Source organism: Equus przewalskii, chromosome 12, assembly GCF_037783145.1.
Source record: "Equus przewalskii isolate Varuska chromosome 12, EquPr2, whole genome shotgun sequence".
NCBI lineage: Eukaryota > Metazoa > Chordata > Mammalia > Perissodactyla > Equidae > Equus > Equus przewalskii.
The window spans coordinates 10,162,016-10,187,850 of record NC_091842.1 but is presented as its reverse complement, the minus strand read 5'-3'; the positions used below and the strand labels follow the sequence as shown (position 1 = coordinate 10,187,850).

Sequence of the window (25,835 nt, the reverse complement as noted above, 5' to 3'; positions counted from 1 at the left end):
GCTGTAGAAAAATGTTGAGGAAACTCAGGCCGTTTATTTGTTGGGCGGGCGGTGTGGGGGAGGGGGGGTAGCGGTGAGGCACAGGCTGCTCCTCATGGGGCGGGAGGGCTGAGCTCCGTCCAGGGAGACTCCTCCGGGTTATTCCTGCGCAGACTCGTGTAGAACCTGCCTGCACCGTCCCCAGCGACGCGTGGGGACCCACAGACATCGGGGGCTAGGAGGGTTCTGCGGGTTCTAAAAGGGCTAGCAGGAGGCTCTGGCCTCGCTCCTGTCCCACCTCGCCCACTGGGCCCCACCCAGGGCTCTGTGCACCCTACCTCGCAGCCTTCCGGAAGCAGCCAAGTCAAGATTGATGCTTCTCTGAGCAGCGGCTGGACGGTACGTGGTCCTGGCCAGGGCAGGCTGCTGAGCGCACTGGGGAAATGGTCCGTGGAGTGGGCTTGCCGGCCACGGCTCTGTAGCGAGCCCAGATCTTCGGGTTCCTGAGCCCTGGGGAGTCCTCCTTGGCTGCAGAGGCGGTCTGCCCCCTGGATGGGCAGAACCTGTCCATACAGTGGTGCCGGCTGCTTTGCACACCTGATTCCTAGGAGCCTCTGGGTTGAAGTGCCAGGAAGTTAAAAATAATAAAGGACAGAAATTCTTCCCTAGAAGGGGGCCTCTACCTCAGTGGGTGAGTGACTGTCACAAAACAGAATGTCTGGTGGGGGCCAGCCCTGTGGCCGAGTAGTTAAGTTCGCACGCTCTGCTTTCGTGGCCCAGGGTTTCGCTGGTTCAAGTCCTGGGCGCAGATACAGCACTGCTCGTCAGGTCATGCTGAAGTGGCATCCCACATGCCACAACTGGAAGGACCCACAACTAAAAATACACAACTATGTACCTGGGGGCTTTGGGGAGGTAAAGAAAAAATAAAGACAAAACAGAATGTCTGGGAGCTTCCTCCTGAGTGTCACCAGGCTGCGGGCGGGATCGCACTCCTGCTGCCCGGCTGGACCCCAGCCCCTGCGCCACAGGTCCCCGGGTTGGAGAAGGCCCCATGAAGCCAGAGCTCCGGAGGCTCCTCCGGGAGGGTGTGGGGGCCTTCAAGTCGCCCTGTCCAGAGGGGCTCTGGTGGTGCTCCGCCACACATGGGCTGCCCCTTGCCGTGTTTCTGGGACAGGAGAGCCTCCCTCAGGAAGGGAGCAGCAGGCAGAGGCACTCAGATCTGGGGGTCCCACCTGGGAGACCTCGGCATGTCTGGGTCTGAGTGCCCTGCAGTCCATTCCACAGTCCACCTTTCCCCCGCAACCCCTAGCCTGGGGCGTCTGTTAGGACACCGGCTGGTGACCAGCAATATTAGGAGGAGCAGGAGGGCCTCAGCAGAAGCCATCTGTCACCGAGGATGCGGCAGACACCAGGGAAGAACTGGGGCCTCCACGACCTCCACCAAGAGCACAAGCACGTTTCTTAGCTTTACTTGTTTATTCAGTTCGATCCAGGGCAACTGTCTCCAAAACCCATACACGGGACAGGGTGTGCACACCGGACGTGACGTACACCATGTCACGCATAATCGATCAGCACAGGATGGGTTGGGGCAGGTGAACTCCATCCACTCAGGCCCACGCGGTTTCGTCCTCAACAGACCTTCCTAGAAGACACTAAAGTACATTCTGCCTTTGCAGTTTCTAAAATAGAAACATGAGTTTTGAACCTTCTGGTCGGGTCCTAAAGGGAGCCGGTGTTCCACTTTGGAGAGGGCTCCGCCTCGGCGGCATGTGCCGTGAGCACCAGGAGGCTGTGCTGGAGGGGAGAGGGCAAGCCCGAGCAGGCTCCAGGGCAGCCCCTGCGCCTCTCCCCACCGAGAGGAGGCCCTGTACTCGGAGCACTTGGTCATCAGGCGAAACCTCCAGAAACTGAACTTCTGGCCTGTAATTTGCTTTCTCCCTCTCCCAAACCGCCTGCTGAGTTGTTCAGACTGCAGCTCATCCTGTCTCCCGACAAGGTCAGGCTGCCCTGAGGTTGCCGCCCTCCACCAGTCTCCAGACCACGGTCACCTCTGTTCCCGTAAAAATGCCCTTTGCCCCATGCCGCTGGGAACTAGAAAGGCTGGAGCTGGGAGAGCCCTCTGGACAAAAGAGAACAGGAAATCACAGGAACGTTATTCTCCTAATCGGAGTTAAAAACGGGGTATGTGGCATCTTTCCTACACGTGGCACTGTCCTTGGGCACCGAGCTGACCCTGATGCTGCCTGGGCCAGGCCAAAAGCTCTGCCCATGGACCAGATGTAACAAATGGCCCCCAGCTGGCCCTGATGGGGTGCTTCCCACGGTCTGGGCCATGAGGCTGACACACCTGGGGCAGGGGCACCAGATGGCCCAGGAAAGTGGGCAGTGGGAACAGACCCAGCACAGCCCCTCTCAAAAGGCTCAGGCCAGAGGAAGGGCCTGCTGTCCCCTCCCAGCTGTGGGGAGGAGCCAGCCTGTCTTGTCCCTGCCAGGACACCAAGTAGCTGTCTTGCAGTGATGCTGACATTCTTTACAAAGCAAGCACATATTAAACCAGACAAGCCTTTTTAATAAGGCTCCAGGACAAAATGGGCATGCGCTAGAGAGCAAGCAAGTCACGACAGACGCCTGCAGAAGATGCAAGGGACACACCCTTCTCCCTTCAGAAGATGCCAGGGCTCTTCTCTGGCCCCACGAGACATGCTGCCTGGGCTCCCCGTAAATGTCACGACTTGCACTGGGGATTCTGAGCACAGCTCCCAGGGGCCCTCAGCATTTCAGAGTCACGTGTTAGGGTTTCTGTGAGCAACAGTGTGTCACATTCCCAGAAACCTCAGCCAGGCCAGCCCAGATTTCTTGGCACAGGCAACCCAGACCCCACAGACATAGTAAGCTGTCAAGAGAAAGGCCATCGGAGCACGAAGTCCAATACTACTTAGGAAAACAGAAGAAAGGGCCTCCCTCCAGGTGGCTGCTGGCCAATGTGGTAAAGGTGGTTTTTCAGAGCAGCTCAGGGTGCAGCGTGCTCACACCCAGGCTGGGCTGTAGCATAAGTGTGTACAGCCAAAGAACCTGGGCTCAGGTCTCCCCGATGCCCGAGTGAAAACACCAGAACCCACATGCGCATGGCTGTGTAAACGTGTGGGCTGGGCCCTGCGTTTGGCTGCGAGGCCCAGGGGGCCCAGGCGTGGGGCACTATGTGGGCTCTTGCCTTCCCTGTGGTTGTTCCACATCATTGTGAGCAGGACCTGCATTTGCCAGGGCTGGCCCTGGGCTCCACCACACACAGACCAGGCCAGGCCAACAGCCTTGTCCAGACAGGAAGTCCCCCAGGCTGCCCCGTCCCACAGCTGGGACCACGGGTATCAGAAAGATGAGCCGGCTCTGCTACCTGAGCAGGTGCCCCTGGCCTTCTGCAGCCACAGCTCAGAGGGGCAGCTGACTCAGGCTCAGAGGACATTCTGTGGCCAAGAGACAGAAGCCTCTGGACTGTGGGCCCTTTCCCATCCTGGTGGCCCCAGTGGGTCTACATGACCAGGGCTCTAGGCTGGCTGAGAAGAGAGAATTTGAGCCTTGTGGGGAGCACCCCCCAGTTAACAGCCTCCTCAAGCGGGCATCTCACACGGGACGTGCACAGACAAGTCTGCACTCTGCCAGGCCTCTACCTTGCAAGTCTCCCCGTCTCCCTGGGGTCTGACAAGTCTGCTGCCTGCTGGAGCCCCGTACCTGCTGGGCTGACATGGGTCCCGGGCTCCTGCCCTCTCCCACAAGCCAGGCCACCCAACTCCCTCCAGGACAGGGGAGGGAAGCTCCAGGCCAAACTGTGATCCTGTGCCCCATCTAATCTCAGCAAGCTGGTACCATCAGATGTGCCACCCGACCACCACAAAACCCACCTTGGGTGTCACAGGGCAATCCGTTCCCTGGACTCACGGCCCTGCCCCGAGCCTCTGGGCCTCTGCACCCGCTGGCCACCCAGTCCATGTCTCTGAGATTGCCCTTGACTGCTGGGGGCTGCTCGGAGCCCTGCAGGAAATCCCCAGGGCCAAAGACTAGGCTTATCTTTCCCCTAAGCTCTTTGCAACAGAGTCTCTCATTTAATTAAAGATTTCCTTTTTCTAAGGGAAAATCCAGGTTTTATAGCATTAAGACAGGAGTCAAACTTTGGTCTTGAACGATCTGGCAGTGTCTAGGCAGCCTCCTTAGCAATCTGCAGTTTCGAAATTCTCCAAATCGCAGGCGACCCGGGCTCGGCCTGGCGCGGGGCCCTCAGGCCGCAGGGCGGCGCCTCACACCACCTGCAGGCTGCGCTCGTGCCCGTCCAGCTGGACCTTGAGCTTGTGCAGCTCCTCGATCTCCCGGTTGTGCCGTTCAGTTTTGTGGCGCACCAGCGAGCGGTAGAAGTGGATGGTGAAGACCACGAAGATGAGGCCCACGGGCACCATGATGATGGTGGACACAAGGGCCGCCTGCCAGCCCGTGTGGCCACCGGGGCCGGCCGGGTGTCCGGGCTGATGGCGCGCGTCCACAGGCAGGAACTTGATCCAGCAGAGCAGCACCACCTCGGCCAGGAAGAGCAGGATGCCCAGCACGGTGGAGAAGCCCCAGGCCAGCTCGATGTAGGGGTGCATGCGCTCGTGCGGGGACTCGCTGATGGAGTTGAGGTTGTGGATGTTGCTCACGGCCTCCACGTTGGGCAGGATGCACGTGCTGATGAGCAGGGCGAAGAGGTGCACGGCCACCAGCACCGTGGTACAGGCACTGAAGGCGATGAGCAGCGGCCGCGGGTACTGGTACTGCGTCTCCAACTGCACCTCCACCATGGCCACCTGCAAGGCAGAGCGGGCGCTGCTGGGCCGGGCCGGGCCCCCCCGAACTTGCCCGCGGGACTCAGCGCGTTCCAGGCCTCACTGTTCAACCACTTCGAACTTTCCCTTTTTCTAATGAGTTAAAGAGGATCTCACCAAAGACAAATCTAAAAAAGTCCAGAAGAGACTAAAGAAGCACAGGGGGGTAGGGGGGCCACCCTCTGGGGGCCTTCGCAGACACAGAGTCTGGGTGTATCTGGGTGCCAAGCTACGACCCAGGGCAGAGGCCACACTTCCCCGGGAACATGCAGCTTTGCTGGTGACATCGGAGCCAGGCTGCAGTGTGGCTTAGCTGCAAGATCCCTGCTATTTTTCAAAAAACAAAAACTGACCTTTCAAAAGGTAAAATAAAAACTGAGGCTCCTGGGGCCGGCCCAGTGGCACAGCGGTTAAGTTCGCATGTTCCGCTTCTCGGCAGCCCGGGGTCCGCCGGTTCGGATCCCGGGTGCAGACATGGCACCACTTGGCAAAAGCCATGCTGTGGTAGGTGTCCCACGTATAAAGTAGAGGAAGATGGGCACAGATGTTAGCTCAGGGCCAGGCTTCCTCAGCAAAAGAGGAAGATTGGTAGCAGTTAGCTCAGGGCTAATCTTCCTCAAAAAAAAACCCAAAAAACCAAAAACCCGAGGCTCCTGATGGCCCCCAGGCTCAGAGCTGCCTACCTAGACGGCCTCACACAGGCCACAGGGTGCATGTCTCAGCTGAGACCCAGAGCTGAAGGGAGAAAAACCCACATCCTAAAGGCCAGGAATGGTGATATCAATGAGGACAAGGGTGAGGAGGGAAGCTGGAGGAAGGGGGCTGGGGTGGGAAAGCAAACTGAATCATTGACCACAGTCACAAGATGCCAACAGGGAATGTCTGAAATGGACAAACCGAGACACAGCAGTCTCCAAATGTTATTTGGAGCCGGGCAGACTGAAGGAGCTGCAAGGGGCTGCCTCCAGGGGGTGGGAAACACGGGCTGGTGGGGTTTGTTATAAGCCCTTTAGCAGCACCTGTGCTTAATTTTTAAACTACGTGCATGTATTAACTGATAAAATAATTTTTTTTTTAATGCAAGGGGTAAAAAGGCCCACGGGGAGAACCAGAAGCCCAGCTTCTCTCTGTAGCAGCGAATGTCTATAGCCATTAAGGCGGGAGCTGCTCACCACAACCCTAAGGAGCTTTCAAACTACAGACTAGGCAACACGCCCCTCCACGATTCCCCAGGTCAGACCCAGTCCCTTCAGAATGGCTCCTCCCACCCCGCTCTGCCTCCCCACCCCGGCCCAGCACCGCACCCCAGCACTGTGGCCCTCCCCAGTGGAGGGTTTGGTCCAGACCCAGCAAGCGCTCCAGGGCTCACCAAAGGCCTTCTCAGTCACCCAAAGGTAAGAAACCAGACCAGTCAAAGAAAGGGGGCGGGGAGGCAGAAAGAGGGAAGCTAGAGCGAGGCTTTTACACCCATTGTGTTTGCCTCCTAGATCTGGGCCGTCCTTGTTTTTGAAAATTTACAAGAAAGATTTCACAACTTCTTCTAGCAACTACCACCTCCTAGAGTGAGAACCTCATCCTCTCAGTGGAGCTGGACCTTTTGGAAAATAAAAAGAAGATATGGCAGTCCTAGTGGACCACAGCCGAAGAGAAAAACTCAGCAGCGATTATTGCTCCAAAAAGACAGTGGCCATCCGACACGAGTTGAGGGGTGATCTTTTCTCAGTGCCCCTGTGGCCTGGGTAGGCTCTCGTTACCACAAAGGATATGGCCCAAAAAAAGGATGTTGGAAACCGCAGAGGGCACGGAGATAAACACAGATGATTAAAAGGTCTACAGGGAAAGCAGTTTTGTCCACCTCAAGAGAGAAAAGGCCAAAAGGGCATTTTCCAGTGTGTTTATGCAAAGATCTTACTAGGGGGCCTCGGATCAGTGGTTCTCTGCCTCAGGGGAAGGATAAACAAGGAGGAATATGCTTGAGGTCAGCCATAGCGCTTGTTGGACAAAGGCGCAGCTTTGCAATGCTAATCAGGGCATGCAGAATAGAAAGAGGGGCTCCGCCCAGCAAACTGCCCGACGGCTTCTCCAGGTCCCTGCCCTCAGCTATGGCTTCCATTGCTGAAATGCTGTGGGTCCGTACTTGTCACTCCTTTCTCCACAGTCTGAATAATTATCTGATTCAATGGTGCACATTAATCTAACCCAGGAGGCACGGTGCTGCTCGCCCCACCCCTGGGCTCGGTTGCGTGGCTTCCCAGTTTTCACTGTTTCGGCTGAATCTCGGGTACACGTTGGGGGGGGGGCAGCCTCCCTGAGCGGAACCTTCTAGAAGAGAGGGCAGGGGCACTGTGTGGCTTCTGAAATGTATCCCCAGACTGCTTAAGGAAGCACTTGTTAGTACCGAGGCAATACTCCATAAACGCTGGAGGAGTGAATTATTACTGGAGAGGGCGACACACAGCTCTGGGGTGGCATCCGGAGTTTCCCACCCGGCTCTCATTCTAAGACCGCTTCGCGGCCCTGTGGCTGCCCTTCCGTCTCAAACGACTCCTCCAGATTCACCCTTTGTTTTCTAACTTTGTTCACAGGCTTGTTTTCAAATTTTTGTGGTTTTGAAGCCTTCAGCTTGGGTGAGCTTTTCGTTGGCTGGAAAACAGTGGAGCTTCCTCAAATTTGGAAACCCAAATGTTCGGAAGGCCGAGGTCTAAAGAGACGGCTGCCGACAGGAAGTGACTTGGAGAGGAGAGCCTCTCGCGGCAATTACATCATGCGACACTGCTTGGAGTTAGTTTCCCAAAGTTAAAAATAATAATAAGTATAGGCCAGGAAAATTTAATGCAATACTATAGTCCTTCTGATTTAAACAGCGATGTCTAAACTTCTCACACATATTCCTTAACGTGAAGTCTGAGAAAATATTCTGTCTTTTTAACGTGACTGAAACATGGGAAGAAAACTGCTACGAGCCAAACTTGGACACCACATGATCATACGGTTTGTAATTATGTTAAGAAAAAGTAAAACGCAACAGCTATTTAAGGCTTTGCTTTAAACTACAGACCTAAACCCGCATTTACTGCCCTCCAAGTTGGTGACCTCGGCCCTCCCGGATGAAGTCATGCACTGACTTTGTGGTGTCTCATTTCTCCAAGGGTGGGCCACCCGATGACCAGGCAGGCCCTCGCCGCAGGAGTGGCCACAGTGGCTTGCTCTAACAGCTTTTTATTTTCCGCATTCCAATTTGACAACTGAGGAGCTCGGCTAGGGGAAAATGCAAATTGTTTTTACATCAAAAAAAATATTTGTTTCCAGGACCTCTGAGCAACAACGGAGAAAGCGGGTGGCTGCAGCTGTGTTCTCCCTCCGGGACAACTCCCTGAAGGGAGGTGGGTCAACCAGAGACGTGCCCGAGAAGGACTCCTGTCCTGGGGATGACTCAGAAGGAAAGCCGAAGCGGCAGCCAGGAGCCAGGCCCAAGGCTCTGCGCCATCACCCTGGAGGCCACCTTTGGGGAACATCTGCGTCCCCAGCTGGGCTAAACTGAGCAAACCCCAATCCATCCCACACTTCCTGCTCAAATCCCTCAATTTCCAAACCCTCGGCTGGCGCCTGAGATGGGCGGATGTGGGCGCTTTTCTCCAGGAAGCCCTGTACACTGTAGCTATTTTCATTAGCCCCCCCACTTCCTTGTCAGGGAAATACTTGCTGTGAATGTGAGAGTGGGGCTTCCTGCAGGCTCTGAGCTCGGGGACTCCCTTGGATCTGCCAGGAAAGCCCTCTAGTTGACAGAGCAGTCTCCCTGGAGGAGCTGGGACCTGGGGGCGCTTCCTAACCGTCCATCCTGGCTGCCAGTGGGGCCCAGAGAGCGTGCTTTGCTTCCCGCAGCATGGCAGGATCTGGATCGGCAGAGGCCCCTCGGGCGGGCTGCCGTCCCCCTGCGCGCCTGCACTCACCATGGCGAAGCCCGAGAGGAGGGCGGAGGTGCGGCTGGAGGCCTTCAGCTTGGCCCTGCTCAGGTAGAGCTTCCTCCAGGACAGGGCCTGCACCGAGTGGTGGTTGGAGGTGACCAGCTCCAGGTAGCTGCGGCGAACCCAGTCCCGGTAATCCATGCCCTTGTGGCCTGGCTCGGAGCAGGCAGGAGTGGAGGGGTCCACAGGCACGTTGAGCTCGGCGCTCATGGTGGGAGCCAGACTGGGGGCGGGAGAGACACACTCAGGCCTCCCACAGGGTTCCCGGGGCCTGGAAAAGCCAGAACCCAAGACCCTTAACCTTCCCTGGGGTCCGCTGCATAGCCCCTGTGCCAGGACCATGCGGTCCAGCGGTAGCAAGCGTGGGGCCCTGGTCTCCGAGGCCATCCCCACACGGGAATGTGCGAACTATCTGCAGGAGGGGAGGGTCAGGAGTGCATTTCTAGGAACCACCGCAGCGTCCAACGCTGTTCCAAACGCTGGACTCCGGCCTCCCATCCCAGTGCTCAGAGAGGCTCCAATCAAGTGTGGCTGGCGGGGAAATGGAATCCCAAGGTGGGCCAAAAGCATCTAAGGAATCCTCTGGTTCGCACCTGCCTTCAGGGAACAGGGAGCTGCAGCCTTTAGAAAGATCCTAGGTGCACAACTAGAAGGACCTGCAACTACAGTATACAACTATGTACTGGGGGCGCTTCGGGGAGAAGAAGAAAAAAAAAAAAAGACTGGCAACAGATGTTAGCTCAGGTGCTGATCTTTAAAAAAAAAAAAGGAAAGATCCTAGGAGCTAAACTTACCAAACCTAGATTTGACCCGACTGTGTGATCCTGAGCATGACCTCTGACCTTTGCGACCTCACTCATCCCCAAACAGAGACATCCCCACCCAACATAGGGCTCCTGAACAAGACAATGGACTTGAAGACTCAGAACTGCTTTTCGATGTTCAGGCGCCAACCACAAAACAAACATTCCCAAGTAGCCGCTCGTTTCTCAAATCCAGCTTAGACTGTCATCGGCATGGTTCACCCAAAAAATACTTGGTTTGTAGAACCACAGTGAAGCCACATCCAGGCTGCAACGGGAGCCTTCAGCAAAACGAAAAACTAAATCCACCAACTGACATGAACACGTTTTATGGAGAAATGGGGGGGCAAGCGCCCTGGCGCAGCAGTTAAATTCACATGTTCCGCTTCAGCGACACAGGGTTTGCCAGTTCGGATCCCGGGTGCAGACCTACAAACCGGTGGCAAGCCATACTGTGGCAGCATCCCACACATAAAGTAGAGGAAGATGGGCACGGATGTTAGCTCAGGGCCAGTCTTCCTCAACAAAAAGAGGAGGATTGGCAGCAGATGTTAGCTCAGGGCTAATCTTCCTCAAAAAAAAAAAAAAAGAAAAGAAATGGAGACTGGAGACCCCAGGAGTCATCCCAGCTAGACAGCTGGTCTGACAATAACACGGAATCAAGATCAGAAGGACTGATCTGTTGAGATTTGTGAATTTAAACCCAAATCTCCACTAATCCAAATAGAGGATTGGTGGTGTCCTGTGGCCCCAAGGGCCACCCGAGCAGCAGCTCTCCAGGATCGGCTCTAATTAATGTGCAGGGCAGGATTCAAGGGCACAGGCACCTCACAGCTCACTTGGCATCAGATATCAACTTGTATGCTCAGGCCCGCATAGGCCTCATGAAAAGCCTACTTAAGGCTGTTACAAACAGATCAGCGTTTCTACGTCCTAGGGAGCATGGCTGGAGGTGGCTGAGGGGTGGTGGTGAGGGTATTTACCAGGCTGAGGAAATGCCCCAAATGGATCTATTCATGGCACTCTCTAAAAGGGCTCTATGGGAAGGGGTCCTTCCCACAGGAGGGGAAAAGCTCTCTCTTTTGGGGTGCCTTCCTCTGTTCTCCGCCAGGCTTCAGAGGCACAGCTTTTACTGGCCAACAGGATCCCCAGGGAACAGTTCTGCGCTCTTCTCTTTCTGCCAGGGGATGCCAATTCCTAGGTCATTTATAGGAATGCTGACTTGGGAGCCTGGGTCACTAACCCCTTGCCCACACCTGCAGCCAGCAGCACAGCTTTCAAGCACTTCGATCACTGGAACGCCCCGTCCCTTGGGGAGAATTCAGAAATGCTGCTCACTAACCAATGTGTTGGGTAGCTCGAAATAATTCAGAATAGCAGATGGAAATGGGCTTTCTCTCTTTTTTTTTTTTCACATGTCACAGAAGCGAGACTACAGGTATGAGGAAGGCAGTATATGGCGTGTGGAGGGGTGAAAGGTACCACCTTTGCCCCGAGTATCCGTCTCTCCATCTCTCATCCAACAGATGGTTACTGGACCCCAAAGTAAAACTGCATTTGGTACTTAGGCATCAACGATGAAAGAGGTGAGGCTCCTCTGCGGGAGAAAGGTAAGGGGGTGATTCTCATCCAGTGAGCTAAATTCTGCTTTAGTGGAGGTGGGGAGAAGGGCCTAGGGAGCAGAGGGGCTGGCTGGCTGCCTCCACCTTGGGCAAGGAGGAGATGCCTGCTAGGGAGCAAGGATATAGGGGACGAGGACGTAGGCGGTGAAGGCAGCACTGGCAACGAGGGGCTCTCCCTCAAAACAAGATGTTGTGTGCATGGGAGGGTTCTGAGAGGCAGGGGGACATGGCAGGGAGGCTGGCTGCCGCGAGGGTCAAGGGTAAAGGGGCTGAAAGACAGGATGCAGGGAGTATGTGGAGCCCAGGGCAGCCCAGACAGTCGGACTGTGCTGGACTTTCTCTGGCGGTGCCCGGCCGTGGGGTGTGGAAGGAGTCGGTGAGGGGAACAGTCTGGGGTGAGCCTGCTCTGTGCGCCCACTGAAATGGTTAGCTGACTGGAGGTGGGGGAGGGCCTGGTGGCCTCCAAAAGGATGAAGGCATGTCTGGAGCAAAGAGGAGGGAAGCCCAGGGGCCGTCAGTGAGCATGGCTGGGCTCAAGTTCGAGGGTGGAGAGTGGAGCTGCAGATGTCCTCAGACTGGCAGGGGGAGGGAAGGAAGGGCTGCCTGCCTGCTTAGAGCTGGGCATTGAGGCAGGCCTGTGGGTCCAGAAGAAAGAGAAGCCACATCCTGCAGAGGGAGCAGCCTGGACGGGATTCAAATCCATCCTGACCAGCCCCAGCGGCCTATCTTGTACTCCTCCTCCTGTTCCGGGAGGGGCAGAGGCTGCTCTTTTCACTTCAAGGCTCGGAAGGGTGGATGGGGGAGGGGGGGCCAGACGGAGCCCGACATTTCTGTCAGGTGGCAGAGGCTCCAAACGATGCAGTCCTGGCTGAACCTTGTGGGTCTTTTTTTTTTTTTAAATAGGAAGCAGTCAGAGAACAGAGGTCTAGGAGGGTAACGGGTGACCCCTTCTCTAAAGATTAGCAACTGTCCTTGGCCGGCCTGTTTGAAACATTCCCAGGGGTGGGTTTTGGGGTTTGCCTGTCTTAATTTCCTTTAAACATCTGGGGCACGAGCAATGGCGAGTGCCACGCAGAAACGTCTGTTTCTGACTGTCTTCGTCGCGCCGGCGCGAGGCGGGGGCCCAGTAGCCCCGACAAGGGTCTCCCAGCGGCGTCCACTGCATCTCTGTCCCTTCCCCTGGGAAGCCCCAGCGGCCGCAGGACCCGGACTGGACCCGCGCTCCGACCTCGGAGACTTCTGGGCGCCGCACCCCGCCCGGGGATCCCGCGGGGATGGGATCCCCTGGCCGTCCCCCGACCCCGCAGCCGTCCCACCTCAAGCCTGCCCGGGAGAAAGCCGGTCCCCTCCCCCGCAGAGCCTCCCAGTGCCATCCCGCTCCCCGCGCCAGACGCCCCGCGGCGAGCACTCACCGAGCTGCCCTGCCCGCCCCGCCCGGCTCCGGCTCGGGCTCCGGCTCGCGGCAGGCGGCGCTGGCGTGGCCGTGCGGCCCGGCTGCCCCGTGGCCCTGTGGCCCGGCCGGGGCGCCGAGCGCGGCCCCCTCCCTCTTTCCGCCCGGCCCGCGGGGTCCCCCCGGCCCCGCCCCCACCGGCTGCCCCGCCCCCGCCGGCCAGCCGCAGCCGCTGCCACGGCAACGGCGCGCCGCCGTCACGTGACCGGCCCGCGGGGGAGCTGCGGGCCACGTGACCCGGCGATGCGGGAGGGGCGGAGCTCGCGGCCCCTCCCGGGGGGAGCTGGGGGTCCCTGCTGCGTGGCGGGAGCACCCCAGGTTGCCAGCCGGAGCACGGACACCCGCGAAGGGTGCGCATCTCCCCTGCTCCCCGGTGCGCCGCGGTCACCGGGGACGTGGAGTGGCGCGGCGGCGGCGGCGAGGCCCGCCGGAAGCCTGGGCATCCCTCGCTCTCCGCCCCGCCGGCCGTGCGGGCGCCCTGGGCCTGGGCGACAGAACGATGGGGCCTCGCTTTCTCTGACGCCTGGGTCTGGCCAGCAAGTCCAGGGCGGAGTGTGTCCTGCGCGGCTCGAGGTGTGGGTCTGAGTGCAGAATGGGGGCACGAGGTTCCCAGGGCGAGCCCCGGAGGATGCCCGGGACCGGCCATTGGCCACGTGGAGGGTTGGGGAGAAGCCAAAAGGGCGCACCCTGCAGGGAGCGGGAACAGGTATCCCGTTATCAGACTACAGGGTGGGCGGGTGTGAGGTGGGTGGCGTGCGGAACAGGGGCGGAAGGGGAGGCTCCGTTTGGGAAGGGCCCAGGCAGCCATACCCGGGTTTCCCAGCGCGCAGAGCGCGCACCGGAGCTGGTCAGGTGGGCGCCCAGACTGCAACCCCCACCCACAGGGGGCCCTAACCCGGGTGCAGCACTCTCGACACCGGGTAGACGCGCGCCCAGAGCTGTTCTGTGTTCTGGGTCGGCAGAGCACCTGGGGGAGAAAGCGTTTCTGCGGCGCCCCGGCCCCTTTCCATTCGCTCCTGCAGAGAACCGCTCACCCGGAATAGCGAACTCTCCGGTTTTACCACCGAGATGTTCAGACAGGAACGTGCTTTTCAGGAAGTGCACATGAGTAATTCACTAAGAGGTGAGATGGGTTCATATCAACCTGCCGTGCCAGACGGGCCCTCAGAGTCCTTCCTGTGTGGCCTACATAGGAGTTCTCCATCTGTCACAACAGCACTGGACTGTGACACATTTATCCAAACGAAAGAAAAATTCCACTCGTGTCAGCCAGTCTGAGTTTTCTGACAACTGGAAGAGTAGATGTTACAGATGCCAGGCCAAATGCATTTATACTTAAAGACTCATTTTAGAAGCCATTGCTGAGAGCCCGAATGATACCTTTTAATCCAGGAGGACACTTAAAAACAGACTAAGCCACTTTCTCCTTGGTCACTGCCCTATCAAATCCTGGGGTCTCATTACTGGCCCCTCCCTCCCCACCATGGCTGGCTATGGGAAAGGGATCATTTGAATTCCGGGGGCAAAGTCCTCAAAAAGCAGTCATAGTGTGTGGCTTTGAAACCTCCAGCTCTTGGTGAAATGACCTGTAGGACAGGAAGAAAGCACTTTGTAGACTAGAGTAGTTGCATCATAGATAAACATTTTTTCAGCAACAGCCTCCGCTGGCTTGAGTTCCCACCCTTGCAGCCTGACTGCCCCTCCCTGGGAAAACTTCCTCTGCCGGTTAGGCACGCCCCCACCCCCAGCACATTCGTCCAGCGTGCCTGCACAAAAGCACAGCAAGTCCCATTACCAGTGCTCCTCAGAGCAAGTTTCCTAACCAAACACGGAAAGTGGCTTTTCCCCTCTAGAAGATTCAGGAAGGGGACGGCACCATGTTGGAAGGAGAGAGCTCTACGGATCACAATACTAATAGCTGGAGAGCTCCTCGGGGCACAGGTAATGGAGTGGGAGTTACCCAGAGAAGGGGGTTCAGGTGCAGGCACACAAGTACAGCCAGCCAGCTGGGATGTCGGCTGCAGGCTGAGCTATTGCCCTAGCTGCTTGACCTTGCCCTCTGTGAAATTTTGAATTCGAATATCCCACTTTCGGACCTCTTGTTTCTCACTCAGTTCTCAACCCCCCACCTCTCTTCCTTGACTCTCTTTTCTCCCGCTCTGCCTCCTCTCCTCTTCGGCCCGACCCCTTCCAACCTCTCCTGCCACCACCTTTCCCTCCGTCACGCCAGACATCTCAGGAGAGCTGTCGTCACTTGCTTCAGGTCCTCCCCAGCCCTTTGCAGCCCACCGACATTGTGTTGCTAAAGCCAGAGGATATTTCGGCTGCTGCCTTGTCTGTCAGTGGGTACCCTTCCTTCCATCTGGACACACTCCTTCCTTGCTCCTGTGACCCCACCTGACTCTTTTCCCCCCTGTGCTGGCTCCTCCTCTGCTGTCTGTCCCCTGGATATGGGTGTTTCTCAGGCTTCTGTCTGGGCCCCCATCTCTATACTCACCCTGACTGGTCTCCCCACTCCCCTTGTTTCACAGAGTCCCATGACTCTCCAGTCACACCTCCAGCCCTGATCTCTCCCCAGGCTGGCAGGGCGTGTCCCACAGGCCCCCAACCTCTGCATGCCCACAGCCGAATTCCTCACCTTTCCCTCACATACCTGCTCCACCTCCTGGGTCACCTGCCCCAAGTCACTTCCCTCACATACCTGTTCCACCATCCACCCAGCTGATGACAGTATAGATCTGGTGTCATTCCTGACTCCCCTCTCCCCCTCGGGTCCTGTGAACTCTCCTGCCTAAATGTCTCTGGCATCTCCCTGATTTCTGCCTGTCCCCACTGGTGTCTACACTAATGCGGGCCATCATCACTTCTGTTCTGCATTACTTACTGCAAGAGCCTTCCACCTGACCCTTCCAGTCTGCTCTCCACACTGCAGAGAACTGCACCCCCCCCCCCCCCGCCATTTCTCCCCCTTCCCCCTCCAGCCCTTCACTTTCCCTGCAGCCTTAGATCACTGCAGTCTCCTTCACATGGTGATTTAGAGGCCCAGGCTAGGCGTCCCCTCCCTCCTCGGGCTTGCTCTCTTAGCACAGCTGCATTACTGTGCTACCCAGGAGCTCGTCCCGCAGGCCTGGGTCACAGGCCCACACGACACCCTGTGCTACACCCACCCGACCACAGTGACCTTTTCCTTGTGTGTGTCCCTGATCGGATTTGGAGCTCCTTGAAGGCAAGGACTGCATCTTGCTCAGCACCATCCCTGATGCCCAGCAAAGTGCACTTAGGAATCCGCTGCATTTAGCACTTCGGAGTGCTCAAGAAACATTCGCCACATTCTATGGAATAATAACACTGAAGACTGCCTCAGGATGTGACCCAGTTTAATTTCTAAGGATGCTCTCCTTATTAAGTATGTTAATACATGGGCATCATAGCTCACTTTATCAAGTAAGCCAAAGAGTCAACATAAATTCACTTCCAAAGGGGGGGAGGAGGAGAGATGCATGTTTCCCACAAAGATGGCAAAGGAAACAGTTTCCACCCAGCACCCCTCCCATTCAGCCTAGAAACTGGATTTAGTTATATTCCTATTTCCAAAAGTCAATAGAACATCACTCCTTTAACTCACTAGTTTTTGTTTTTTCCAAGAAGATAAACGTTGAAAACAGGGAAGTAAATGTAAAATAGTTAATGATACTTAGTATGCTCCAAACCAATGTTTCTCAAGGTATGGGAAGCGGCTCCGCAGGACAGTCTCCCGGGGTGCCTGTCTCTGTGCCTACTTGGGGCCTGCAGTGCGGTGACTCGGAGTCTCTGGGGTGTGGCCGGGGAGTCTGGATCTCTTAGCAGGCTCCTCTGCTGGGGCTGCTGCGCTTGGGCACCCCGTCAGCAGCCTCCAGCACACAGCTAACTGTGTACATCTACCTCCGGTTCTTCCCGCCGACACCGTTTCTCAGGGTCAACGACCTCCCTGCTGGCTTTCAGTCACTGAGATTTGCTCAGTCACTGACCTGACACCTGAACACCCATGATGTCCCAATCACTGTGCTAGCACTAGGGGTGCAGCAAAGAACAGGACAGGCAGGTCCTCGCTCTCACAGGGCTCAGAGGAGAGCCTGGGGTGTGGGGGTGCTGGTGTGGCAGGGTGCAGAGAGAAAACAAGTGATGGGTGCCAAGGGAGAACATGAAACAGAAGTGTGGTCGTGGGCTGGAGGGAAGCTGAGGCTGATGGAGGGAAAAGACCGAGGCAGGAACAGCTTCCAGGGACGCCGGGAGCAGGATGAGGGTAGTGGGCACGAGAGAAGCAGGCAGGGGCTGGAGAGCAGGCCTGGAGGCCCTGTTCACAGTGTGAGGGAACTACTGGCACTTAACACAGGGGGCGAGAAGATCTGGTTCTGCTGGCTGCTGCGTGGAGAAGAGACTTCTTTTGAGGGGAGGGGCATGAATACAAAGAGGCCACAGCATCCATCCAAGCGAGAGATGCTGGTGGTGTGGACTGGGGTGAACGGGGTAGAGACGATGACTGAGCAGGTCCAGGATCTGCTGATGGATGGATGCAGGCAGGGGGTGAGACAAGAGGGCCCGAGGATGCCGCTGAGTCCTGGGTTCGGCGCTCGAGCAATCGTGGATGTGGTGCTATTTACCAAGGCAGGAAGGCAGAGGAGGAAGGTGTTTAGGGGTAAAACCAAGCTTTTCATATACTGAGCTCAAGGTGCCCAGCAGATATCCATGGGGAGACGTCGGGTCGGCCGCTGGACGGGAGCCTGGGGCTTCAAAGGGAAGGTGAAGCCACAAACTCGGAAGACACCAGTGAGGAAGGGATTTACAGCCACGGGTTAGGTAAGATCTCCTGAGGCCTGAGGGTTGACAACAGAAGACAGCACTCTGGGTCACCCCAACATTGAGTTAGAGCAGCATGGAAGCGGGCATGGGCAAGGCAGACAGAAGGGCAGGAGGCAGGACTGTCAGGAAGGCCAGGAAGAGCTTGGAAACTATAGAGCGCCACCAAGGGCCTGGACTGGGCAAGCCCGGGGTCCCAGTGCAGTGACGGGGATGAAAGCTTGCGGAGGGAGGAGAGCGAGGAGAGCGAGGCGGTGGCAGCAAGCAGAACTTCTGGGGAGTCTGTGGAGAGGGGCAACAGGTGAATGGGGTGGGAGTTGTGGGGGAATATGGGGACGAGGGGAGACACCAGAGCTGCTTGCCGCTGGGAGGGCCTGCAGCTCCAGGGTGCTGGGCGGGGGCGCTCTGCACTGGCTCCGAGGCCCTGAGCCGGTGGGTGGTGTGGTGGGCACAAGGGTTGGCCTGAAGCTGTGCTTTCTCCCTGCTCCTGCAGACACTTACCTGCAAAATAGTGCAAAAAACCTGTCATTATGATAGACAAGTCTGAGCTGAAGCAAGAAGGCAGAGTACTGCCTTGTTTGACCTCAGCTGGGAATGGGGATCAGGCAACTCAGAGTTTTTGCTACTCTGTGCACGTCTGCAAATGACCACTATAAAATCCTTACATATTATGATGAACTATTCCATCATTATGCGCGCACACATTCGCCCCAGGGGGCTTATCAAAGGAGGGGTCTTCAGCCCCCAGCCCTGGCACAGGAAGAGCAGCACCCCCTCCCCCCAGGTTTGGAGAGCAGTACCTGGACCCTCCTCCCCGCCAGGTGTGGGCTCCACACAGCTTTACCCTCAGAGCAGCACAGTGCTATGGTGAGGGCTAAGATGATGGCTTCTGGAGTCACACTGCTTGGGTTCAAAGGCCACCTCTACCACTTTCTTGTTGAGTGACTTGGGCAAGTTTCCAGACCTTTCTGTTTAGAAATTGTGTTTGATAAATCCCTATGAGATATCTAATTGAAGGGCAAAGAGTATTCTTTTTTTCTTTTTGCTGAGGAAGATTAGCCCTGAGCTAATATCTGTGCCAATCTTACTCTACTTTATATGTGGGTTGCTGCCACAGCATGGCTGACAAGCAGTGTAGGTCTGCGCCCAGGATCTGAACCTGAGAACCAGGGCCACTGAAGCAGAATGTGCCAAACTTAACCACTATGCTACAGGGCTGCCCCTACAAAGAGTATTCTAATACAAATAACTAGGCCTGGCACAGGGCTGTCACATGAAGTGATCACAGAAGTTTGGTGAGTGAGTGTAGGCCTAACTTGTCTGGTGTCTCAGAATGCTTATACATGAGGCTTCCTGAGACAATCAAGTTATGTGCACCTTTTCTGTTCAATTCCAGACTCCTCCCCGCCCATGCACCAATCGACAAGGGCATTACTTAACAATTCTCCCCAGTCATGGCTTTTCTGAGTGGGGGCGGGCCCAGTACCACCCACTCCTTTTTCACTGATGACAGCTAATTGCTCCCCTTTCCCAAATAAACACTACCTTGAAGAACAAAGACCTAGAGTCCCTCAACAGAAGGTACTGATGACCCCTTAAGAACGGTCAGAAATGGCTGCAGGTCATCTACTAGGTAAACATCATTTTCTGAGCTCTGGTAAAGGTGTAAAACACACACATCCACCAGGCATCCTGTTTACTTAGCCATCTGCCCATCAGGCCACACACACCTGCTGGGGTGTTTCCCTCAGCTCCTGGCCAGGGGCACTGGGCAGAAGCAGGAAGTGACTGGCCCGGAGTCCCCATCGCAGCAGAGGAGGGGGCAGGACTCAAACCCAGGCCTTCAGGCTCCAAGCTCTGGCCCCCTCCACAGCCCCCAGTGCAAGACAACACCCAGGAGATCCAGGCCGCAGACTCAAAGCAAGAGTCGGGACACACGTTTTGGAGGCAGATAAGGAAACCAACAGTTCAAAGACAGGAGAACAAAACACACAACATGCAGCCAGGCCCTGACAGAGAAACAAGGGTTTCAAAATGTCCGGCCAGGGAGTGCACTCATTTATTAGGGCTGACTTTCCACTGCACCTTCCTGGGAAAGACAAATTCCTGTGACTTGAACGGTTGAAGGGACAGCAGCTAGGCCAGATGCCACGTGGCTCAGGGCGAGCCAGGGAAATCAACACAGCCCAAGTGAAGGAAAAAGTAGAATGTTTCTTAGTTTCCCTTCACTCAAAACCGTTATGTCTTTAATCCGATCAAATTCCACAAAAGGCACAAAATGTACTCAGAAACTTGGAGATAAATAATCCAAAAAGTGAGCAACGGCTCTAATGAGGAACCAACTCTGTCCCTCCTGTTGGTCTGAAAGGTTGCCCTTGGTCACCTCCCATTTTCTGTTCAGATCCCCTCTGATTTTAGGATGAAAATGCAGCTTTTGGCCAGTCCGTCCCCGTCCCTTCCAGTTCAGCCAGGGTTCCCCATGCCCTCTACTCTGTTTCAGCCCAGACTAGATTTTCTACCTGTTTTGTAGTCTCCAGCTGTTTTCCCCAAACTCCTTTCACACATCAAGGCTTCTTATGGCTCAGCCCCGCTGGTCAGGCCCATACCTCCCTTTGTGCATGCCTGGGGCTTCCCAGTATGCACTTGTGTACTGGGAGCTGCTGGGCAGGAGCACGTATTTGGGGGTGCAGTCTGTGCTCTCAGCTGCAGGACGCCCTGCAGTGAGAGTCAGCCCCAGGGCCAAGGCCACTTCCCTCATGAGTCTGGGACCAGGCCCATGTAATAGGAAATCTCGAGGCCCCATCCCTATCAAGTCATTTCACAGCCTTGTCTACAGCTTCTGTAACTGATGTCACACAGGCCTGAACAAAACAAACTTTTTCTGTTCTTTACTAAATAAACATTCCTTTCACAGAAACCAGCCCCAAACTCGTCACTGTCCAAATACGGGAGCACAGGAAGCAGGGGCAGAGGGCTATACATCTCCCCCTTCCAGTGGGAACATTAACGAATGCTGCTTGGCAGTGCGCTTGAGCGTCCAGGAGCCCGTCATCTGTCCCACAGGCTCTGAGTCCTGCCCACACGGGCACTGGGAGCAGCCAGCACGGGTGCCCACGTGCTTCTACCCAGTGAGGCCTTGGGAGGGAAACTGAGCTGAAACAGCGCCCTCCCCTCAGTCGTGCGGAGGGTTTTCTGAAGCCGTGGTCACGGTGTGCCAGGCTCCAGACAGCCGCTGTGGCACACGTCGTCACCGCCCCATGATGAAGCTGGGCTCCTCCTCCTCCTCTGTTCCAGACGCCTCCTCAGAGCTGCTGGACGGCTGCTCCTGGGACTGACTGGATCCTGGAATCACAAGACATTTGGATTAGAGACGTACAAACTCACTTGGAGAATCAAGGGGCACTTTCAAACAGGAGGAGAGGGAAAATTAAGAACTAGCTGTTTCCGGACAGGACAGCGAAGAGCCAGAGGAGGTCCTCACGTCCATCAGTCCCCAGTGCCACTCCTTGCGTATAACGGGTCAGTCACAAAACTGACCCACCACTGCTAGTGGGTGGATCTCATCCTTATAAAAAGGTCCCAAAGCACACACAAGAACCCCATAGGGGCCGGCCCGGTGGCGCAGTGGTTAACTGCGCACGTTCTGCTTCGGCAGCCCGGGGTTTGCGGGTTTGGATCCTGGGTGCGGACATGGCACCGTTTGGCAAGCCATGCTGTGGTAGGCATCCCACATATAAAGTGGAGGAAGATGGGCATGGTTATTAGCTCAGGGCCACTCTTCCTCAGCAAAAAGAGGAGGATTGGCAGCAGTTAGCTCAGGGCTAATCTTCCTCAAAAAAAAAAAAAAAAAAAAAAGAACCCCATAAATTGGGCCTCAGTGCTTTTTCTATGGCCACCATTACCACCAATGTCTGTCACCTTGGCAAGGCGACGTTCCCCAGCCAGCCCTTTAACATTTAACGCTGGGCTGACAACACTCCTGCTGGCGCCTCAAGCTCTCACCGCAGTCTGCAAAAGGATTTTCAAAAACTGCATAGCAGAGGGCTCTGCCCACCACAGATATGCCACCTTGCCAGCTCTTCCCACAGACCCAGAAGCCTTCTCTCTGCACTCTACATGCAGCTCTGAATTCCAGTATTCCCCTGGCCTGACTGCCAGTACCCACAGTGCAGCTGAGCCAGCCAGAAGCAGAGCACAAAGACAACCTGCTCCCAACCCCGCCTCCCCTTCCCCTCCTCTCGGGAGCAGGGCAGTGGGCGAGAGCTGGAACAGGGCAGAGCCAGAGCCCAGAGAGGCAGACAGGCCCTCCAGCTCACAGTCCACTCCTGTGGCCACCAGCAGGCACGGTGGGCTCACCTGGGCCTGCCAATGGGCCTCCTCCCTGCAGACAGGCCGGAATTCACTCCAGCACTCCAGAGCCCACAGGCACCCAGAGCTTCGCTACTGCTGTCATCACAGGGTCAGACAAAGAGCTTCAGGTGGGAGGCCCCGGGACACCCAAGGCACAGCACAGGCTAAAATTCACCCTCACACCCCAGGAGGGGACACTGAAGAGCGCTCATGGCCATGGGCTGAAACAACCTCAAAGGTTAATTTAATTAATGCAGGGTATTCCTCCTTCTCCTCAATCTCATGTCAAGGAACGAGAAATTTCAAAAGTACAAACGGTGAGCATGTTTCAATAGCTACTATTCGTTGAAGACCTACTATGTGCCAGGCACTGGGTAAACCTTTACATACATTGTTTAATTCTAACAACAGCCTAGGAGGCAATCCATTTTATAGGTGAGGAATAAAGCTCAGAGAGGTTAAATAATTTGCTACTCAAGGTCTCATGATCAGTAAAACAAGGACCTAGGATTCAAATCTGGAGTAGCTGACTCTAGGTCTCTGCCTACCTTGCCTGCAGAAATGAAAAGCAGACTGAGGCAAAAGAAAGACAAGGTGGAGGCAGGAGTGAGGTGAGCACACTGCACGGACAGACACACAATGGAATGTGATTCAGCCTTAAAAAGGAAGAACATTCTGATACGTGCTACAACATGGACGAACCCTGAGGACAGTACGCTAAGTGAAATAGGCCAGTCACAGAAAGACAAATACTCTAGAATTCCTCTTACACGAGGTACTTAGAACAGTCAAATTCATGGAGACAGAGGGTAGAGCGGAGGCTGCCGGGGGCTGGGGGGAGGGAAGAATGGGGAGTTAGTGTCTAATAGGCATAGCTTCTGTTTTACAAGATGAAAAGGGTTATGAGGATGGATGATGGTGACGGCTGCACAACAACGTGAATGTATTTAACACCACTCAACTGCACACTTAAAAACCAGTTAAGATGGTCCATTTTATGTTACGTGTATTTACCGCAATAAAAAAGCGAAAAAGCCTGCTATGCAGAGATTGAGTGAGAAGCTGGAGATGGATCTAAAGCCTAGCTCTGAGCTCCCTGGACTCCTGGGGCAGCATTTCCAAAGCTCCCTCATGTCGAGACATGCGTGGAAAAGGACATTCTGGGGCCCCTGGGGCACCTGGTCGAAGGCCTTGGGCATGCAGTCTCCACCCTGAAGGCCCAGGGGATTAGGGCTCTGCCACTTGTAGCCGTTCCCCACACACCAGCTGGGCAGCTCTGCTCTGGAACCTGGTCTGCCAAGGCTGAAGCTGCTGGTTACTTCTGCTGTGTCCTGTAACTTAGTCCTGGTCTGTCTGCCTTGAGCCTTTCTAAGAACCAGCCACACCCACAAAGGTCTAAACCCAGCAGGACAGAGCCTAGGGTGCGATCTGTAATTCTGATCTTAAAGAAACAGTGCAACCCTGACTGACCGGATGTTTGTGGAAAGCTGTGCTTTAGATGCCTGAGGGGCTGAGGAACAGGAGGGCTCCGCGCATTCCTTGGGATTGATGAGCCCCTGAAAATGTAGTACCTCGCCTAACAGTAAACACAGCTGATTCCTGTGTGTGGAAACAAGCCACCAGGGCTTAGAAGTATCACTCTCAAAGAGGAGAAGCCTAGGAATCTGGCGCACATTCAAGTCATTTCGTAATTCGACAAAATTATCTCACCCGTTCATTCTTTCAACATAATAAATAAATAATAAAGTGCTTATTACTACTCTGCTTAATGCTGAGGACACAGAATTAAAAAGATGCTATCACACACAAATCAAAACAACGAGATACCACAACACACATATTAGAATGGCTAAAATTTTAAAAATTGACAATACCAATTGCTGACAAGGATGTGGAGCAACAAGGAACTCTCATTCATTGCTGAAAGGAATGCAAAATGGTGCAGCCACTTTGGAAGACAGTTTGGCAGTTTCTTACAAAGCTGAACACACTTTCTTTTTTTTTTTTTTTTTTTTTAAAGGATGTATTTTTTTTTTTTTTTTAAAGATTTTTTTATTTTTTCCTTTTTCTCCCCAAAGCCCCCTCGGTACATAGTTGTGTATTCTTCGTTGTGGGTTCTTCTAGTTGTGGCATGTGGGACGCTGCCTCAGCGTGGTCTGATGAGCAGTGCCATGTCCGCGCCCAGGATTTGAACCGACGAAACACTGGGCCGCCTGCAGCGGAGCGCGCGAACTTAACCACTCGGCCACGGGGCCAGCCCCTCTTTTTTTTTTTTTTTTTTAAGGAAGATTAGCCCTGAGCTACCATCTGCTGCCAATCCTCCTCTTTTTGCTGAGGAAGCCTGGCCCTGAGCTAACATCCGTGCCCATCTTCCTCTACTTTATACGTCGGACGCCTACCACAGCATGGCTTTTACCAAGCAGTGCCATGTCCGCACCCGGGATCTGAACTGGTGAGCCCCGGGCCGCCGAAGCTGAATGTGTGTACTTAACCGCTGCACCACCGGGCCGGCCCCTGAACACACTCTTATCATATGATCCAGCAATCACCCTCCTAGATATATACTCAACTGATCTGAAAACTGATATCCACACAAAAACTTTCCCATAAATGTTTGTAGCAGCTTTATTCACAATCACCAAAAACTGGATGCAACCAAGATGTCCTTCCATAGGTGAACGGATAAACAACTGCGGTACATCCATACGACGGGATACTATTCCACGATAAAAAGGAAGGTGGTATAAAGCCACACAAAGACATGGAGGAACCTAAAATGCATTTTGCTAAGTGAAAGAAGCCAGTGTGAAAAGGCTCCATATTGCATGATTCCAACCATATGACACTCTGGGAGAGGCAACACTGTAGAGATGGTCGACGGACCAGTGGCTGCCGGGGACTGGGGTGAGGAGGAGGCCGAACAGGTGAAGCACAGCGGATTGTTTGTAAAGGTGGTGAGACTATCCTGTATAATATTCTAATGGTGGGTACATGATACCATGCATTTGTCAAAACTCACAGAACTTTACGGCACAAAGAATAAACCTTAATGTAGGCAAATTTAAAAAATCATTTAGGATGTCAAGGATCCCAGGATGGAATGCAAAAGGTGACATATGAATCCAACTGTATTACAAATGGATGAAACCACCTCTGTGAAGGCAGTGGGGGAAAGGTGCCGACCTAAGTAATTCTGGAAATAGTGGAATCTGTAAAACTCAATGCAAAAGGAACTGTACTCTAGCTGATAAAGTTGTTTCCCAAAGGCAACAGGTTAACAATTCTGAAACCATTATCCACGTATCCTGGAACTGACCAATTAAATAAACGGATGGTGGATGGTGGGAGCCAGGTTACTCACTGTTTGAGTGGGAGGTTACAGGCAAACAAGTTGAGGCGGCTAGAATGATCCATATGGCAAGGGAGTAGAGTCGCAGACATCAGTAACTCATGTTTAGCTTAATATAAATAGACACAGATGGTTACACACATACTCGAGTATCTGTAGATATGTGTATATACACTGGTTAGTATACACATACATATTTTCTTGCTTTGCAGTTAAGAGGGGCTAAAAACAACCACCCCAGTAGCAAAGTGCACACCTGGCTCCCAGATCTTGATCTCTAATGCCAGGACTCCTCGGAGAAATGGCTGATTCTAGGTTTCGGCAGGAAATATACAAGATAAGTCTGGAATATCTTGTAATGCCAGAAAGTAAGGACGTGCTAAACAAAGAAAAAAGAAACAAAACAAAACAAAACCCCAAAGCCCATAATGATGAGAATGTGCAAAAGGGACACAGGTGCCAAATGAAAGAGCTCCCAATGGCCAAAGCTGGAGCAATCTGAGCAATAAAAGACAAACAGGATTAAGCCTGAAGCATAAAATAAATATCCACGAGTCCATAGTGATGTATATAAACAAACAGGGAAGAAGAGACAAATCTGTGCAGAAGAATTTCAAATAATTTATGT

The 25,835-nt window shown here is 54.7% G+C and overlaps 2 protein-coding genes and 1 long non-coding RNA gene across 19 annotated transcripts in view; all 3 read right to left on the bottom strand.

The window, feature by feature from the left end:
* Window positions 1-1,439: 1,439 nt before the first annotated feature.
* ORAI2 (ORAI calcium release-activated calcium modulator 2) lies at window positions 1,440-12,790 on the bottom strand. Of its 3 annotated transcripts, none has more exons than XM_008521261.2 (3): window positions 12,635-12,768; window positions 8,783-9,068; window positions 1,440-4,814 (listed from the first exon to the last, which is right to left on the bottom strand). In XM_008521261.2, the coding sequence occupies exons 2-3, from the start codon at window positions 9,005-9,007 to the stop codon at window positions 4,275-4,277; spliced, it is 765 nt and encodes a 254-aa protein (XP_008519483.1). In that variant the 5' UTR covers window positions 9,008-9,068; window positions 12,635-12,768; the 3' UTR covers window positions 1,440-4,274. The 3 variants fall into 3 exon arrangements, with proteins under 3 accessions (XP_008519483.1, XP_008519482.1, XP_008519484.1); XM_008521260.2 differs by having other exon boundaries at window positions 8,783-9,020; window positions 12,635-12,767; XM_008521262.2 differs by lacking the exon at window positions 8,783-9,068 and having other exon boundaries at window positions 12,635-12,790.
* Window positions 12,791-14,030: 1,240 nt separating this feature from the next.
* On the bottom strand, window positions 14,031-15,274 carry LOC139074715 (uncharacterized). The gene is made up of 2 exons (XR_011524391.1): window positions 15,170-15,274; window positions 14,031-14,258 (listed from the first exon to the last, which is right to left on the bottom strand). It is a non-coding gene; the product is annotated as an uncharacterized lncRNA (long non-coding RNA).
* Window positions 15,275-19,545: 4,271 nt separating this feature from the next.
* Window positions 19,546-25,835, bottom strand: part of SH2B2 (SH2B adaptor protein 2) — an 83,282-nt gene continuing 76,992 nt past the window's right edge. For 8 of the 15 annotated variants that reach the window (XR_011524383.1, XR_011524380.1, XR_011524381.1 and 5 more), the window contains one exon: window positions 19,546-20,850. Coding sequence is in view for 9 of the 15 variants with exons in the window: in XM_070566384.1 (XP_070422485.1) it covers window positions 20,713-20,850 (138 nt within the window). In the remaining 6 variants the exon portion in view is untranslated. Of the gene's footprint in view, window positions 20,851-25,219; window positions 25,317-25,835 lie in introns of all 15 variants that reach the window. The other 7 variants (XM_070566378.1, XM_070566379.1, XM_070566380.1 and 4 more) reach the window with 3 other exon arrangements.

Excerpts from the sequence above, each read along its gene's own strand:
- ORAI2 (XM_008521261.2), bottom strand. The coding sequence starts at position 9,007 with ATGAGCGCCGAGCTCAACGTGCCTGTGGACCCCTCCACTCCTGCCTGC. Across the intron at positions 4,815-8,782 it reads TCCTCTCGGGCTTCGCCATG|GTGGCCATGGTGGAGGTGCA; the intron begins GTGAGTGCAGGC and ends TCTGCCTTGCAG.